The sequence below is a fragment of the Hyla sarda genome, chromosome 2, assembly GCF_029499605.1.
Source record: "Hyla sarda isolate aHylSar1 chromosome 2, aHylSar1.hap1, whole genome shotgun sequence".
Taxonomy (NCBI): Eukaryota; Metazoa; Chordata; class Amphibia; order Anura; family Hylidae; genus Hyla; species Hyla sarda.
The window spans coordinates 216,814,774-216,833,863 of record NC_079190.1 but is presented as its reverse complement, the minus strand read 5'-3'; the positions used below and the strand labels follow the sequence as shown (position 1 = coordinate 216,833,863).

General features: G+C 41.8%; 1 protein-coding gene across 7 annotated transcripts in view; it reads left to right on the top strand.

The window, feature by feature from the left end:
• NF1 (neurofibromin 1) overlaps window positions 1-19,090 on the top strand; it is a 241,565-nt gene that overhangs the window by 105,174 nt on the left and 117,301 nt on the right. For 4 of the 7 annotated variants that reach the window (XR_008888649.1, XM_056556350.1, XM_056556349.1 and 1 more), the window contains 3 exons: window positions 6,378-6,440; window positions 14,560-14,718; window positions 16,837-16,934. Coding sequence is in view for 6 of the 7 variants with exons in the window: in XM_056556350.1 (XP_056412325.1) it covers window positions 6,378-6,440; window positions 14,560-14,718; window positions 16,837-16,934 (320 nt within the window). In the remaining variant the exon portion in view is untranslated. The remainder of the gene's footprint in view (window positions 1-6,377; window positions 6,441-14,559; window positions 14,719-16,836; window positions 16,935-19,090) is intronic. The other 3 variants (XM_056556352.1, XM_056556351.1, XM_056556354.1) reach the window with 1 other exon arrangement.

Sequence of the window (19,090 nt, the reverse complement as noted above, 5' to 3'; positions counted from 1 at the left end):
AAAGGAAATCTGTCATCAGAATCACCCGCACTAAACCTGTTACACAGGCTTGTAGTGCGGGGGATCCTGATTAAAACGCTCCTTACCTGGTTAAAAATGGTTCAGCGCTTCTTCAGATATCTATAGCAGCTTGAGTGAAGCCGGGGGGGAGAACGCCTCTTCTGGGTGTACGGAACGCAGCGCATGCGCGGCCCTCCACACCAGACCGAGAAAGAAGAATTAGACCAGGAGGATAAGTTCATGAATATTCATGAGCCGGGCGGCAGCTCCGCCCAGCTAGAATGACGTGTGGCCGAGTCCCAGATGATAACACCTCCCACTGAGTCCCAAGCCAGGGAATAACAGAAAACTAAAAATAAAGATATCTGAAGAAGCGCTGAACCATTTTTAACCAGGTAAGAAGCGTTTTAATCAGGATCACCCGCACTACAAGCCTGTGTAACAGGTTTAGTGCGGGTGATTCTGATGACAGATTTCCTTTAAGGACCTTGCACTAGTTGAAAGGTTCTAAGCTGTAGAACCTGTGCTGGAAATTTGGTTGCTGCTGGCAACGACGACCACCAGCGCCAGCAATCCAGTTTGATGATCACATCAATTTTAGTATGGAGTAAATTTTATCCTCATAACCTCAGGTAAAATACATTCTTTTCACCTGGAAACTAGCAGAAGTAACAGGGCATATTAGTGATGTGGGAGCCCTCAGATTGGTTGTGAGAAAAAAAAATTGCACATCTATTTTAAAAGAAAAGACTAATTGTATTTAATACAATTAAAATTTATTTTCAACATTTTGAACCCTCTGAAAAATACATGTTTGACTGTTTTTTTTACAAGTTTTTATTTTTATTTTATTTTGTTAAATAATCCACAAGTCATGAAAATGGCTGAATTTTAGTTCTTATAGATTGTTATGGTCATACAGCCAGACAATGCTTGTATTGAGTTAACAGAAACAGTGCAGATTTGCTGACAGCCCGAAAAAAGCAGACTATAGAGACGACATGGGAATTTTAAACAGTCCTTTTGTGATGAATATTACATGAATAGTGTGTCCTTAAATATCAGCCTTTCCTGTAATTCAATCTCATTCACATTGCTCATTCAGATTAGTCTTTTACGTACTCACTGGGTAATACTGTGAAGCATCTCAAAGTAAAATCTATGTGACGACAATAAGAAATATTATTTATTTAGTAATCCAATGTAAAAATAGGGCTGTGGGTATAATGAAATGCAATACAAAGCTGCAAGCTAGACTATGCAGTCAATATTTTATAGTGTCATAATACAATTTTAGAGACTAGGCCTGCTAAGGTCCATGGAACAAAATGGAAAAATACACCTCCTATATCCCGGGATACACAAAACATAAAGATGTCAAACAGAAAAAATTTTTATATTTTTTCCCATGTTTTGTGCATTTTGGAGGCATTTAAGACAACTCCCTTGTATGTAAAACCATGCTCACTTTTTCTTAAGTCCCACCCACCTGTTGGACACAATGCAAAACTATTATTTTTGTCTAATTCATTTTTATCTGATAAACAGATTTTGCACCAAACTTCTGGTACGCGCACGCTTCTATATTGATGCTAATCTTTTTTTTTTTTTTATGCAAACTAATATTAAAGTGTACCTGTCGTCAAGAAAAAAAGTTTTTTTATAATGTAGATAATACCATTATTTGTATATTTGCAATATACATTGGTTAAAAAAAAGTGTATATTTTTGGGTAAAGAAAAGTGCTATCCCTGCCGCTATTGCCTGTGTGTCTCTATGAGGAGTCCAAATACAGGAAGTGAGGGCAGGACAAGCAGGGCTCTGTGCAGGCTGCTGGTTTGTCATTCATTCTGATGTGTGAGCCCATAGCAAGTCACAGAGCCTCACTGCACAGAGCCCTGCTTGTCCACAGTGTCCTCAGTGCACAGAGCCCTGCGTGTCCTCAGTGCACAGAGCCCTGCGTGTCCTCAGTGCACAGAGCCCTGCGTGTCCTCAGTGCACAGAGCCCTGCTTGTCCTCAGTGCACAGAGCCCTGCTTGTCCTCAGTGCACAGAGCCCTGCTTGTCCTCAGTGCACAGAGCCCTGCTTGTCCTCAGTGCACAGAGCCCTGCTTGTCCTCAGTGCACAGAGCCCTGCTTGTCCTCAGTGCGCAGAGCCCTGCTTGTCCTCAGTGCGCAGAGCCCTGCTTGTCCTCAGTGCGCAGGGCCCTGCTTGTCCTCAGTGCGCAGGGCCCTGCTTGTCCTCAGTGCGCAGGGCCCTGCTTGTCCTCAGTGCGCAGGGCCCTGCTTGTCCTCAGTGCGCAGGGCCCTGCTTGTCCTCAGTGCGCAGGGCCCTGCTTGTCCTCAGTGCGCAGGGCCCTGCTTGTCCTCAGTGCGCAGGGCCCTGCTTGTCCTCAGTGCGCAGGGCCCTGCTTGTCCTCAGTGCGCAGGGCCCTGCTTGTCCTCAGTGAGCAGGGCCCTGCTTGTCCTCAGTGAGCAGGGCCCTGCTTGTCCTCAGTGAGCAGGGCCCTGCTTGTCCTCAGTGAGCAGGGCCCTGCTTGTCCTCAGTGAGCAGGGCCCTGCTTGTCCTCAGTGAGCAGGGCCCTGCTTGTCCTCAGTGAGCAGGGCCCTGCTTGTCCTCAGTGAGCAGGGCCCTGCTTGTCCTCACTGAGCAGGGCCCTGCTTGTCCTCACTGAGCAGGGCCCTGCTTGTCCCCACTGAGCAGGGCCCTGCTTGTCCCCACTGCCCAGGGCCCTGCTTGTCCCCACTGCCCAGGGCCCGGCTTGTCCCCACTGCCCAGGGCCCGGCTTGTCCCCACTGCCCAGGGCCCGGCTTGTCCCCACTGCCCAGGGCCCGGCTTGTCCCCACTGCCCAGGGCCCGGCTTGTCCCCACTGCCCAGGGCCCGGCTTGTCCCCACTGCCCAGGGCCCGGCTTGTCCCCACTGCCCAGGGCCCGGCTTGTCCCCACTGCCCAGGGCCCGGCTTGTCCCCACTGCCCAGGGCCCGGCTTGTCCCCACTGCCCAGGGCCCGGCTTGTCCCCACTGCCCAGGGCCCGGCTTGTCCCCACTGCCCAGGGCCCGGCTTGTCCCCACTGCCCAGGGCCCGGCTTGTCCCCACTGCCCAGGGCCCGGCTTGTCCCCACTGCCCAGGGCCCGGCTTGTCCCCACTGCCCAGGGCCCGGCTTGTCCCCACTGCCCAGGGCCCGGCTTGTCCCCACTGCCCAGGGCCCGGCTTGTCCCCACTGCCCAGGGCCCGGCTTGTCCCCACTGCCCAGGGCCCGGCTTGTCCCCACTGCCCAGGGCCCGGCTTGTCCCCACTGCCCAGGGCCCGGCTTGTCCCCACTGCCCAGGGCCCGGCTTGTCCCCACTGCCCAGGGCCCGGCTTGTCCCCACTGCCCAGGGCCCGGCTTGTCCCCACTGCCCAGGGCCCGGCTTGTCCCCACTGCCCAGGGCCCGGCTTGTCCCCCCTGCCCAGGGCCCGGCTTGTCCCCCCTGCCCAGGGCCCGGCTTGTCCCCCCTGCCCAGGGCCCGGCTTGTCCCCCCTGCCCAGGGCCCGGCTTGTCCCCCCTGCCCAGGGCCCGGCTTGTCCCCCCTGCCCAGGGCCCGGCTTGTCCCCCCTGCCCAGGGCCCGGCTTGTCCCCCCTCACTTCCTGCTGGACTCCATATTGAGACACACAGGCAATAGCTGCAGGGACAAAATATACATATTTTTTTAACCAATGTATTTCACAAATATACATATAATGGTATTATCTACATTCTATAAAAAGTTTTTGTTGATGAAAGGTAAACTTTAAGATGCATTACACACTATATAATGTTTTTAATGTAAATCATAGTCTTGTGACTAACTAGAGTTAGCCTTATATTAAAGGGGTTCTCCGGTGCTTACACATCTTATCCCCTATCCAAAGGATAGGGGATAAGATGCCTGATCGAGGGAGTCCCGCCGCTGTGGACGCCCGCGATCATGCACGCGGCACCCCATTTGTAATCAGTCCCCGGAGCGTGTTCGCTCCGGGTCTGATAACGGGCGACCACCGGGCCGGTGACGTGTGACGTCACGCCTCTGCCTCCGTGTGACATCACGCTCCGCCCCTCATTGCAAGCCTACGGGAGGGGGCGTGATAGCTATCACGCCCCCTCCCGTAGGCTTGCATTGAGGGTCGGAGCGTGACGTCACACGGGGGCGGAGGCGTGACATCACACGCCGCCGGCCTGGTGGTCGCCCGTAATCCCTGGATAGTGGATAAGATGTGTAAGCACCGGAGAACCCCTTTAAGCATAATGTAATAAAGTCGTTTTGGCACATTGGTTTTTCTAGTTATTTATGTTTTGTGTGTGTGTGTGTGTGTATATCTTAATCTACTGTCTTTTGTATATTGTGGTATTTTAGTAAAGGTAAAATGTATGTATATGATTGTTCGTGATCCTTCACCCTCACCCTTAATTTATGCTTTGCATATCCAAGTAGTTTAAAATGCCACTGTCATTTAAAATAACTGTCCACTTTCTTAAATCACAGCAGTTTTTAGGAATGAGACCCGATACGATCACAATTTTTCCATATCTGGGCAACATGTCAAAACTTGTTTTAAATGACAATAACCCTTTAATGTTTTCACACAAAAAATAATGTATGATTGATCATACCAGCCGCCTGAGGCCAAAAGGACATTCTCTTATCTCTGTTTAGCATATGCATAGGCTTTATTTTAGCCACACTTAGATTAAATACACTCATACCAAGTTCTTTTTAATTTAAATTAAAACAGGTATCTAGGCTTTTTTGCAATAGTGCATTGATGGAAGTTACCTGACTTACCTCATTGATGGTTTATTGTGGTTAATGTAGTTGTGGAAACCATACACTGACTTAATGAGCATGTGGCCACTTTGTACATGGCAGCCAAAATAATTTCCACAAAACCTGCATGTGTTATGCCAGTCTTAGGCTGGGTTCTCAGCTTAATTTGGGTATATGTGTGTGTGCCTGTGTGCGGCCCATTAAGTTCATTGGTCTTAATGCAGTCTACTAGTAACTATGTTCAGTCCATGTTCAAGTGTTATTTGCAGGAATTTATTTGTATTTATCGGCATCCTGGCAGAATGGTATGGTGACATTTCTCCTGGACATAGAGAAATTGCATAATGTGAACATAGCTTTGAAGATAATTCATGCTCAGAGCTGATGACAAAGGCAGATAGCTGATAATACAAATGATACCTGTCTCTTATGGTTAGCGTACCTGTTTCTTAGCGTATGGTTTGCAAAGTAATAGTCATTTTTTCCTTCTAAGCTCAATTATCAAGAAGTTGCTGCTGAGTTTCAGCATGCATACCTCCTACCTGAGATGCAGCCTGCAAGTCCAGATAGACTAGAGATGGCAGTCAAAATGAGATGTCTAATAAATAATGGCAGATTCTTTAAAGGGGTTATCCAGGAGAAAACTTTTTTTTATATATCAACTGGCTCCAGAAAGTTAAACAGATTTGTAAATTACTTCTATTAAAAAATCTTAATCCTGTCATTACTTATAAGCTTCTGAAGTTAAGGTTGTTCTTTTCTGTCTAAGTGCTCTCTGATGACACGTGTCTCGGGAACTGCCCAGTTTGGAAGCAAATCCCCATAGCAAACCTCTTCAAAAGTGGGCATTTCCCAAGACACGTGTCATCAGAGAGCACTTAGACAGAAAAGCACAACCTTAACTTCAGAAGCTCATAAGTACTGAAAGGATTAAGATTTTTTTAATGGAAGTAATTTACAAATCTGTTTAACTTTCTGGAGCCAGTTGATATATAAAAAAAATATTTTCCTGGAATACCCCTTTAAATGAGCTGCAAGCTGCATATACTTGGATATCAGAAAGTATGTTTGTCATGTAGAGGTGGAAGTAACTTGATGATAAATACTTTGTTCTTTTTTTTTTTTTTTTTTTTTCATATCTGTAATACCTGAGTTGCAAGTTTTTTTTTGTTTTGTGTTTTTGTACACTTTTTATTTTTTTCCAATTTAAGTTTTTCCAATTTCTTGTAAATGATCGCTTTCATATAGCCTTTGATGTCGAGTATTAAACTCAAAATCTGTTTATTTTTTTTTATATTTTTTTTTTGCTACGGTACTGTAAAGTAGATGCCATCTAGACAATTTTACTTTTTGGCTGGTTTGTTGTTGTTTAAACTAAGAATACCATAAATAGTAGAATTGATTTTGGGAGCTGCATAAGAAAACCAACAAATTTCATGACCTGTATTCCATTACTATGTGTTGCATTCTTTTCTGTGAAGTTGTATGTGCGAGTCCACATTGTGTTTTTTTTTTCATTAATTCAGTTTTTTATTTATTTTGCTATGTGTAGTTGGTGCTGTGACTTGTTTGTGCTCATCTCTGTCCTGTAGGCAACTTGCCACTCCCTACTGAATAAAGCTACCGTTAAAGAAAAAAAGGAAAACAAAAAATCAGTAAGTCTGGAGAACTTTCTATCAGCCGTTTTCTCCCCAAATACACACAAAAATTGACCATTTGGAACCAGAAATAAACCTAAACAAACCTTTTATGTTCTATATTTTTCTGCTATTAAAACATCTTTACTCCAGCCTCAAAGTTCTTCACTGTCAAAATCATTCTACTAATTGTGGCACAGAATAGCTTTCATTTCAATTAACACACTGAATTCTATTGCGTTTCGCGCCTTCTCTGTGTGAGCATTTGATAGAGGAGATTTTTATTTTTACTTTATGCTTTACTGCTTGAGTAGCATTGATCTTGAATAATGGGGATGGCTTTTACTATCTCTAGACTTGAGGGAATGCTGGGACTGCTACTTTTTAGATGCTTGGGACTCAAAGCTTGTTCTTTCTAAAAAGCGACCTCTTTCTTTAAAAAACGAGTTGAAAGTGTTTTGTTGTTTTTAATTTGACTTGATTCTTTAAGAGTTTTTTTTTCAACAGTCTTACCAAGGTAAGTAGTTTGTATGTACAGTGCTAGTAAAATGTTATTTCTAAGATGATTTGGATAGAGTGGGTGGTGCAGTGTGAGGGGAAACACGCCTGACTCTGGATCTTCTCCAGGCATCTAGATTTGGAGGTACAACAAAGTTAATAAAACATTGCAAGTGTTTCAGTTGTTTTTTTTTTTTTTTTTAAAGAATGGATGTAGTATTATTCTGCTAGTGTGAATAATTTATAATATTTAGAACAAAGCTGTCACTATTGCTGCATTTGATTGTGTTTGGCATTTCTTCTTCTTTAACTCCAAAAAACTAAAGAGACAAAGCGCCTTAACTTCATTTTAACAACATTCTAAATTCAGCAGGTTTTTCTTGTCAACTGCTTTTTACCCCCTTAAAGAAGTACTGCAGCCATAGAAACTTATTCCCTACCCTAGAGGAGTTTGCGGGGGGTCACAGTGGTCGGACCACCCCCTGCGATCTCCTGTACGGGGACCAGCACTGCTGCGACTCTGCGTGGCTAATACTTGTGTTATCGATCTCACTAAGAGGTCGACAGACACTCCATCTCCGTAAGCTCTATGGGAGAGACTGGGATGCACGGATGCTGCATCTCCACCTCTCCCATAGATATACATGGAAGGGCGTGTGGGCCGCTGTGGCATGCTGCGGCCGACACGCCTCCTGCAAGGCGAGAGCTGTGGCAGAGCCAGGGCCCCATACAGGAGATCGCGGGGGATGAGACACTTATGTTATATTAGGCAGCAGTTCTCCTTTAAGGACCATTCTATTTTGGCACTTTAAATGGGGTTTTGTCACCAGAGATATTTGTCTTGAGAACAGGGCATGTGGATGGTACTCTGAACCGAGTGACAAATTCTCAGTTGCTGAAGTTTTTGCAACACATGCTATGTGGAAGCACTCTCCTAGTAGTGTCCACGTGATAGCACCTGCATTGTAAAAAGACAGTGTAGAGGAACCCTTGCATTGTGCTGCTGGACATTCAGGTTTTTTTCCAGGATAACTCCCACACATTTGTTTAGCTTGTGTAATATTGTAGAACTCTTTAGGTTGTATACAGGTGGTGTCATTTCCACACAGCTTGTAGGTGTCATTGCACAACATGTATTTTTCTTTTTTTGTTTGTTTTGCTGCAGTAACTTCACTTTTTTGCAGAGAAAAAACTTTTGTTAATATACAGTCATTTAAAAATTAGCTTATAAAAGTGTAAAAAAACCACACTCATATAAACACAGCTACTAGGGGTCTTTTATTTAGCTGTCCAACCTTTCCCTTTCATTTAGCTATCTAGTCACGTCCAACCAAGTTACATCATACAGAGTTAAATTTGGCTATCTTAGCTCCCTGCAATGTGCATTCCTGCGCATCACTTTATGGGTATTAGTCCCACAGATTGGCCTGGGAAGTGCCGGTGTTATGAAAAAACTGTTACCCATAGCCGAATGTGACCTGAGCTCAGCGCTCTCAGCCCTTCTAAGTGCTGATCGCTGTTAGTGGTTAGGATTAGGGGTTAGGGGTAAGGATTAGGCATAGGGGTTAGGATTAGGCATAGGGGTTAGGGATAGGGAGTGAGAGAGAGCCAGCTGTAAAGCAGAAAAGTGTGTCCCTGTGCAGAGGGTCACATTCCGCTACAGGGACACAGTTTTCTTCATTACAGGTGGCTGTTGATTGGCCTGCGAACACCCCCAGGCAGCTAGACAACAGCAGAGTGAGCAAATGCCAAGATATCAGGCTTTTATATATAAACAATAAATGTAATGCCAATTAAAGCTATTTGTTCTGTGTGTTACCCCTAAAGAAGCATATTTGGAAATTCTGATATGTTGAGATATTAATACAAGTTTTCAGTCACCGAAATCCACGACATGGTAGATTGACTTTACCATTGAAGTCAGTGGGGAAACAATCTGTTAATCGACATACTGTGCACTGCAGATCCCCCACATTTGAAAGAACAATCTTATTTACCTTGTTGCTGGAAATTTCCACATGAAAATTCTGTCAAGAAATGTGCTGCAATTGTGCCATGTGAGGATATTCCTTAGAAAGAGGGGGAAATATTGGCATGGGTTTATCAATCTCTGACACAAAAAATGGCCTAGATTTATCAATCTAACTGAAACCAAAACTGTCTGGTTCGGTCTGTAACAACCAATCACAGCTCAGCTTTTACATCTTAATGAGTTCTGCTAAAAAGAAAGCTGAGCTTTGGTTGTTATGGGCAGACAGGTTTAGTTTAAGGCAGAATCTGGGCCATTGTGTCTAATTCAAATTGCTCTGATAAAATGAAAGCAGAGCAGTGATTGGTAACCATTTGTTTGAGACAAATATCCGTTACGTCTTAGATTGATAAATGTGTGTGTGTTTTCACAGTATATATGAAAATAAATATTTTATCTGTGTATGTTATGAGTTATTTTGCATTGATGTCAGTGGTAGCACCCCCTGTTGTTCCTTGTTTTGCTTATTTTTATGTCTACCTTCTGCAGCCTCCAGCGGTGAATACAGAAGTTCTGGCCTTCTTTTTTTATGTATGAAGGATTATAAAAGTGCATGAAGGAAGTATAGGAAGAACAAATAAGAATAGGGGATAAGATGTCTGATCGCTGGGGGTCCCGTCTCTGGGACCCCCCACGATCTCTGTGCTGCATCTGGCACTCTAAACAGTATTTAGAATGCTGGGTTCCTGCGGCGGGAGATGTTTCATCTCTTTGAGGCTTCACTGATATAAAGTATATCAGGGAAGTATCAAAGTATATCGTGTAACAAACTTTCTTCAGTGGTTTAGTTAGTCCTTTTGTTTCCAGCGCAATTTTTACACTTTAAACTAACACACAACATAACTTATAAATAACATCTCCTTCCCCCAAGTATCCATATATTTTTTTTGAAAGTAGACACCTGAAACATAAAGTTCAAGATGTGCAGAGCTCACTAATTGTCATGAAATCCACACGTTTCCCTATTGTGCCCCGGAAAGATACATAATTTAGGAGTCCCCCCTAAATATAACTGTCAGAGGGTCCGATACTGATTGGTGAAGGGACTGGCTAAATATGTAACTGGTAATGTTCTTTCTCCTTAGTAGGAATAAAATTCTTCCCCAAATCTTGTAATAATCCTTGAATGGTAACATTTGTGATAATAAGCTGGATGTTTCCTGGGGTCACTGCTGGCTATGCAGGCTGAAAGACAATAGCAGGCTGTAATTCTCTGCCTTTATTTGCAGCTTTTGCCTTCCCTTATACATGTACAGAAATTGGAAAGAACCTGTCACCACTCATTCTACTCAAACCATGCATCATTGGGTAATTGGAAGTTTCTCCCTGCCTCTCCAGCCTTAATAGATGTCACTATATGGGTATAGAGAGAGATCTTTCAATAATGGCCATTGGGGCAGAAACCATTGGGGACCACTTTAATAACTTGTGGATAAGACAGTATAAAAGTGATAAGAAGAGGTTCCCTTTAAATGCTTGCTGTGGCTCGAAGGACAGAAATCCTAAAGTCATAATGTATTTGTACTTCCTTAACAATAAAAGGCTCAAGCCAGTATCAAAGTTAAAGGAGATGTCCGATGCTCACTTTTCTTATTTTATCCATTCCGGGCTGAAAAATAAAACAAATTTTCTCTTACCTGCCTAGGCTCCCCCGGTGCTTCAGTACAGGTGTTCGGTCCCTGGGCTGTATTCTTCTTGCTTCCTGTTAGCCCGGCACGTCACACGGAGCTTCAACCTATCAGCGGCCGCAGCAATGTCCCGCCTCGGCCAGTGATAGGCTGAAGCTCCGTGTGACGTGCCGGGCTTACAGGAAGGAAGAAGAATACAGCCCGGGGACCAAATGCCTGTACCGGAGCTCCGGGGGAGCGTAGGCAGGCAAGATAAAGCTTATTTTCTTTTTTTTTTTTTTTGCAGCCCGGAACGGATACAATAAGAAAAGTGAGCACCGGACATGTCCTTTAACTTAGTTCTAATAAAATTGACATTAATCCGTGGCAGTCAAAAAATGTAAGTGCACCTGTGATGATGGTCAGGCAACAGAATCTGTTTAAAACTCCCAACGACTTTGGAGGCCAAGATCTTGCCCTGAGACTGAAGCGATCAGAATACTTATTTGCTGTAAGCCCCATGCAAGTCTAATGGACTTTTTGCAAATACAGTTCCTGATAGCTTTAGTCTCTGCAAGTCTCAGCCTCTAAAGTTGCCAGGAGTTTTAAACAGATATCCTGCTGCAAGATCCATCATCAGGTACTTTTTAAAGGCCGTGTCCAATATTGGAATAAAAAAATGTCTATTTCAATCCTGGGCTCCAATCCTGAGTTAACCCTATAGACGCTGAGGTCACTGTGACCGCAGCGTCTATTAGGGTTACAGAGGGAGGGAGCTCCCTCTGTGACTGATTGGCGCTTTGCAAAGTGAAAGCATAGCGCCGATGGTTGCCATGGCAACTGGAGGCCTTACAGTGGCCTCCTTTTGTCATGGCAACAGAGGCAGATCAGCCTCTACTTAAGGTTGAGGTTGATCTGTTATCCTAAAACTGACAGACATAGGCATAATTCAGTGGAGTACAGATGTGTAAGTCTTTGAATTATATGTATATTAGTAAAGAAAAGTGTAAAAAATAAATAAATAAAAATGCGTGAAGAAATGTAGTAGTTTTTTTTTGTATGAAAAAATATTTGTTTTTAAAATAAAATCAATTCTCTATATTATACACCCAAAGTTATGGCTCACAGAATACAGCGATGTACAAACATGATTATTTTTTTGTTTGTTTTTGCAATAATAGTTTTTATGCTATAAATGTACTAAAATATAAAAGTAGATAAATTGTATCAACCTGCAGACTAAGTTAACATGTTATTTATACCACATGACGAAAAACAAAATAAGACGATCAATGTCGCACATGTACCCCAAAATGGTACCAATGAAAGCGTCAGCTTGTCTCCCAAAAATATTTTTGCACCCCAAGGCCTCTGCAACTGTATATGATGCCAACAAAATATCCTAAACTAAAAGGAGGCCCCAAAATCCACACAGCACGCCTTCATGTCTGAGGCCTGTGTGAGAGATACGTAGCGCACAAAGGCCACATATGGGATATTTATTTCTAAATACATCAGAATTCGGGGAATAGATATTGAGTTGCAATTTCTCTGTCAACACCTGCTGTTACAGAAAAAAATGGATTAAAATGAGAAAAAATGCAAAAAAAAAAAACATTTTAAATTCCGCCTCCACTTTGCTTTCGTTTCTGTGAAACGCCTAAAGGATTAATAAAATTCTTTAATAACATTCTGACTGCTTAAAGGGGTGCAGTTTATAAAATTAGGGATTTATGGGGGTATCTAACATACAGTCCCCTCAATTTTTTTAATGTATTTTTTATTTTATTTTTTACAAATAATGCAAAATATATCTATCAAAATTTACCACTAATGTAAAGTACAATATTTCACGAAAAACTATCTCAGATTTCAAATTTATTACCAAGTAAGTGGACATGTCAGATGTTGAAAATTTGCCTTGGTCCGGCGGAAACCATTTTATTTATTTTTTTTAAACTGGTGCCAGAAAGTTAAACAGATTTGTAAATTATTTCTATTAATAAAATCTTTATCCTTCCAGTACTTATTATCTACTGAATACTACAGAGGAAATTCTTTTCTTTTTGGAACACAGTGCTCTCTGCTGACATCACGAGCACAGTGCTCTCTGCTGACATCTCTGTCCATTTTAAGAACTGTCCAGAGGAGGAGAAAATCCATATAGCAAACATATGCTGCTCTGGACAGTTCCTAAAATGGAAAGAGATGTCAGCAGAGAGCACTGTAGTATTCAGCAGAAGTAATTTACAAATCTTTGTAGAAAGAAATGAAATGGTAACCATAACCTTAAGGCCAATATCAGATCTGGACGGGTGCTTGCCGGCACAATCATCTGGCAAGCTTTATCAGAATACTCCATCTGACTGGTAACTATACCCTATCTTTCTGTCCAAACACATGGACTAGAGTCTATATCTGATAACATTTGATTTGCGGACTGTGGAAAGCTCATATTCCAAACTATCAGATGCCGGAATAACGGACTTATTTCCAACTATTGCATTCAGTAATGTGGTTTTATTTTTATATTTTAAATTATTCATCTTACACATTTAATCTCCCCACAAGGGCCCTGTGTAAGGAGTTTTTATAACATTGTCTTGTTATTTTTTAATGTTTATTGCTTTCATCATATATTTGAAGCACGGTTCTTTATGATAAATAAATTAAATTTGTCATCATGTATCAGGCTATCTGATATTGGCCTTGAGGTTATGGTTACCATTTCTTTTCTTTCTACAAATATTTATTACACCTAAGGTGTAGGTGTCCAACCATATTGTACCTCAGCTAATTTATTGTGAGCTGCACTCAATCCCCCTTTTTTTTTCTATTTTTTAAATTTACAAATCTGTAACTTTCTGGCACCAGTTGATTAAAAAAAAAAAAAAGGTTTTCCACCGGAGTACCCCTTTAAAGGGGTACTCTGGCCCTGAGACATCTTACCCCCCCCCCCCCCCCCCCGCAGGGGTCCCGCCGCTGGGGACCCCCGCAATCTTGTATTCGCCACTCACCTGTTTGAGCTACACGCCGCGGTGCCAGCTCACAAACAGCCAGTTGGCGACCGCGGGGCTGGAGTATCGTGATGTCACGTCCCCCGTGTGACGTCACTCTCCTACCCCGCTATGCAAGTCTATGGGAGGGGCCGTCACTCCGGCCCCGTGGTCACCAACCGGCTGTTTGTGAACTGGCACTGCGGCATGCAGCTCAAACAGATAGGTGTCGAATACAAGATGTCTCAGGGCCGGAGCACCGAAGGTCAAAACAGGGTAAAAGCTTGTATATACATTATATCTACATATATATAATTTTTTTTCTAACAATTTTCTTTTGTGGCAATTTATTTATTTTTTTTATTTATTTTTTTTATTAGATTTTGAGTATGCGTCTCTTCTGGCGTTTTTGACAAAAAGCTGAAATTATGCACCAAGACTATGTTCCAAACTATGTATTTCATACCTTTCCTAACAAATTGCCATCAATTTCCATTCCATGTAAAACACTGTGTGATTCAGACTATGGTTACAGTCCTACATTGCAGCCTCCACATGCAGAATTTTTAGCCGAATATGGTGGCTAATGGCTGCACGATTTTGCTAGTAGTAAGAGTTGTAGCAGTTTTGGACTTTATATACACTCTGCATGTGGTGGGTTTGTCCGCATATAGCAGCTGAAGCTTGGGACTGTACCTACAGTTTGGACACCACTACACTAAGAGACTGTGTTTATTGATCTACTAGCTAACTAATATCACTGCATCTCATTAGTTGAATTTCTAAATGATAGCTGCTTATTAACTGCACCACGGTTTAAGGTCATCAATATACATGATCTACCATATTGCAAAGTTCACCTAAAATAATAATTTTAGGCAAACAGTTTTTCTTATTGCTTTTAGTAATCATACATTATTGAAACGATAGTTACTCATGACTAATACACTATTTCATTATTCCTTTTCCTTCTAAATATTACATTATCCCAATATCGTGTTTTGCAGGTTGTAAGCCAGAGATTTCCGCAGAACAGCATTGGTGCAGTTGGAAGTGCCATGTTCCTTAGGTTCATTAATCCGGCCATTGTCTCTCCTTATGAAGCAGGGATATTGGACAAGAAGCCACCACCAAGAATTGAACGTGGCTTGAAATTAATGTCTAAGGTATCCCTTTGTTTTATATGCTAATGGTCATAAATACATTTTAAAATGTATAAGATGTCTGATCCCAGGGGGGCCTGCCGCTGGGACCCCCCGCAATCTCCCTGCAGCACCCGCATTCTATGTGGGGCTGTCTCCAGTTTTGAAAACCTCCGGGCTTCCGGGACTAGAGACGTGACGTAATGCCACGCCCCCTCCATTCATGTCTATGGGAGGGGGAGTAACCCCCACATAGAATGCATGTAACATTTAAATGCTTCTAGGTAGTCTTACTCATAGATATTCCATGAGTCAATCAAGTTCAACCTAAAACCCTACTGTGCTGATCCAGTGGAAGGCAAAAAAAAACAAAAAAACGAGGCAATTGCCAACTGCTGCATGAAAGAGAAAATTCCTTCCACATTCCAATATGGCAATCAGAATAAATCCCTGGAACAATGTTCTATCCACCTAAATCTAGGGAGGGCTAGCAAGGAGTTGTGCCAGGCTTTGGAACTTGACCAGCTTGACACACAACTGAGAAATAGAGGCAATTCTGTAAGTTTTGGCAACTTCCCATAGCGCCCTGAAAAGTACTTTCTGCTTTTATACCCTCACAGCTTTCCAACAGTGTCTGACTCTTAGAAGCAAATAGAGCTGACCGATTTTTTTTTTTTTAAATGAAAAATATGCAGAGTGTGAAAAGCTTTGCTTATAGGATAGTTATTACACAATCACTTTATTATGTACTGTATATCATACAAAGACTTGGCAGAAAGTTTTCCAATTATATAGATTACGTAAAAAAAAAAAAAAAAAAGCTGCGTACTTAAGTGAATATAGTTTTGCCTCTCAAGCATTAGGTTATTTAGAAAAGTGCTATATGATCACACAGACGTCTTTTCTCCAATGTACAAATATATGAATGGACAGTACAGAGATCTTTTTAGTGATCTTTTTATACCTAGGCCAGTAACCATGACAAGGGGGCATCATCTATGTCTAGAGGAAAGAAGGTTTCACCATAATCACAGATGGGGATTCTTTGCTGTAAGAGTAGTGAGACTATGGAACTCTCTGCCACATTATATTGTGAAGTCTGACTCAGTAAATAAGTTCAAAAAGGGCCTGGAGGTTTTTTGTGCAAAATTTAATATTACTGGTTATTGATACTAGATTTATGTGGATAGAACGTTGATTCAGGGATTTATTCTGATTGCCATATTGGAATCTGGAATGAATTTTTTTCTCTTTCATGCAGCAGTTGGCAATTGCCTCATGTGTTTTTATTTATTTTTTATTTTTTGCCTTCTACTGGATCAGCACAGTAGGGTTTTAGGTTGAACTTAATGGACTCTTGGAATATCTAGGTTTAAGGCTGCGTTCACACAGCCATCTATACCTGTCCCATTCTTCTCCTGTCAAAAATAAAAATTCACTATGTTATCCGTTTGAATCCATTTGTATCCGTTATGGTTCAGTTAATAACCCCCCTCCCCCCCAAAAATTTTTTTATTTTTTTGTTCTGAGCATGCTCAGAAGTAAAAACGATCAAAAATCGGAAGCAAATGGATGACATTAAAGGCTCATCAGTTTTCCATAGCCTTCAATGTTAAATTTACTGTATTCGTTTTTTATTCCGTTTTTGTGACTGAAGAAAAAATACTGCATGCACAATCTTTTCTCCCATCAAAAAAAAAAGGAAATGAATTTGTAATCTGTTTACAAGCTGCAACAATGGAACCTATAAGGGGGGATAAAATGGGGACAGACTGCCGTGTGAACTCACCCTAAGACTACCTAGAAGCATTAAAATTTTACATAGTTACATTAATTTAGAAGGCTGTAAAAAGACAAGGTTTTTCAGATGACACACATTCTATAACTTGGCCTGTTCCTGTCTTATCTGTGACTTTTTATTTTAGTGTATTGTGGATTAATTTTTCACACTTGATACATTTCAACTTCAAAGACATAATCAGAGCCCTTTGTCTTCCTATGGAACTGTCCCTAGACAGGCATATTAGATTGTAAGGCACATTTGTAATGGGGACTGATGGGAATGTGTTGGGACTATATAACGAAATTTTGTAGTTTCATAGTTTATTAAAATGTATGAACATGAATAATTTTGTAATCCAGATTCTCCAAAGTATTGCCAATCACGTCCTATTTACCAAGGAGGAGCACATGCGTCCATTCAATGAATTTGTAAAAAGCAACTTTGATGCAGCTCGAAGGTAAGGATTTGTATTCTCCACCTGTTGGCTTTTCCTGTTGTATTCTCAACCTGTTGGCTTTTCCTTTCTTTTATTTAATTTAGTCGTAGCCAGGCTGCGGGGAAGGTTCTTTTTTTTATTTTTTTTATTTCTTCCTCCCAGGGATACTTTTTCTATTGAATGTTAAAATTTTCAATTCTATTTGTTTCTTTGCCCGTGCTTGATAACTAAGCCTTGATGTATTCATACATGACATTAACATAATTTTTATTTCCGTTGCATTGACAGTTGTAAAATGTGCACTCATAGTGCTTGTGTACTCGTATAACTGTTTCACTGTAAGAATTATGATATCTGAACCTATTAAGATACACTCACTGCGTTCAATATTCATACAGCTGTCCGGTTCGTCTAATTAAACTAGTACAAAAATGTATTAACTGTTAGGTCCTAAAGGGCATGTGTATGTGCTGCCCTTTCATTGCTTATATTAGGCCTATGAACTTATGCTGAGCTCTTTGGACACGTATCCTGGTGGCTATCCTCTCGTAGGTGGTCAGATGATGGGGTTTTTCTTCCTAGCCATTGTGTCTCTTGTCGTCATACTTTTAGTTTCTGATTTTTATTACTTAAAGGGAACTAATCATCAGACTTTACCCTATATAACGCTTGGTAAAGCGTTATATAGGGTCAAATCTTTATTTTCACCATTCCCGGGGGATGCTCCTGCCCCCAGGTATGGTGAAGATATGAAGTTATAAACTAGTCACCGCCGCCATTGTAAGTAGTCACCTGGGCGGGGAGCTCTTCTCATCTACTCCCGTTCTTCGGCCGGCAGCGACGCCCCCTCCGCTTGATTGATGGGCCGCGTCATCACTCTGCTCCGTCTGTTCAGTGAGCGGAATGATGACGCGGCCCATCAATCAAGCGGAGGGGGCGTCGCTGCCGGCCGAAGAACCGGAGCAGATGAGAAGAGCTCCCCGTCCAGGTGACTACTTGCGGCGGCGGTGACTAGTTTATAACTTCATATCTTCACCATCCCTGGGGCAGGAGCGTCCCCCGAGGATGGTGAGGACAACAATTTTACCCTATATAACGCTTTGCAAAGCATTATATAGGGTAAAATCTGATGATTGGTTCCCTTTAATAGAGAATTAAGTGCAATGGGGAAATGGGTTAACCTACAAATTGACTCATTTGCGATGAGTAAATTAAAAGATTCTGCTTTTAAAACTGCATTTTCTCAATTAACCCGACAGGTACACATAAAGGAGTATGGTTTGTGAAAGAAAACTTTGTCTTAGGCATAAACACAGTTCTCCATTTTTTTGTACAAACTTTGGTGCTCGTTGCACTTAAAATTAAATGGCAAAATTGTGTGAACATATCAAATTTTGTGCATCTGTGCTAAAATTCATGTGCTGTGCGCCACTTTTCATTTCCAGGTTCTTTCTTCATGATTTTGCAATTGTGCATGCATGAAATTAAAGTGAAACCAAACCTATTTTTACATGTGTGTGTAAACTTTTTTCAGTGGTAAATCAGTTATGTCTATATATTAACCCCGTCACGTCATAAATTCTGCTAGATTTATGGCAACTTCTGATGTCCTACATCACGTATGTTAGCAATGGCAATGTAAAAGGGATTCAGAAGTGCTTTCCGATGTCAGTAGCGGGAGGGTCGGCTGCCACATGTTGCTGGGCTTCCTTTCTTGGGCCGGACATTTAACAAATGATGCCAACACAAAGTAGACAAATTTGTTTATGAGAATTAATAACAAATGTATGTGTTGTGACTGTTTCAAATTTAGAAAAATGCTGTTTTTTTATTTTTTTATGGTTTTCACGAAACACTGCTAAATGTATGGACCGGGAATTTACCATTAACATAAAGTACAATTCTAAAATGTAGATAGGAGCAGGCCAGCACTCCAGCACTAGGAGCAAGAAGATAACAGCGGGAGTGGAGCTGTGGCGACGCTGAAATCCTGCTGAACTACAGGGTGCAATGTCGAAGTAGATGCATGAAATAACATTCAAAGAAGAAGCAGTAGACTGCACTTACTGTCGGACGGTGAGTGCAGTCTACTGCTTCTTCTTTGAATGTTATAAAGTACAATTCGCCAAAAATAAAAAGCCATCTCAGAATTACTTGGATAAGTTAAAGTAACCCAA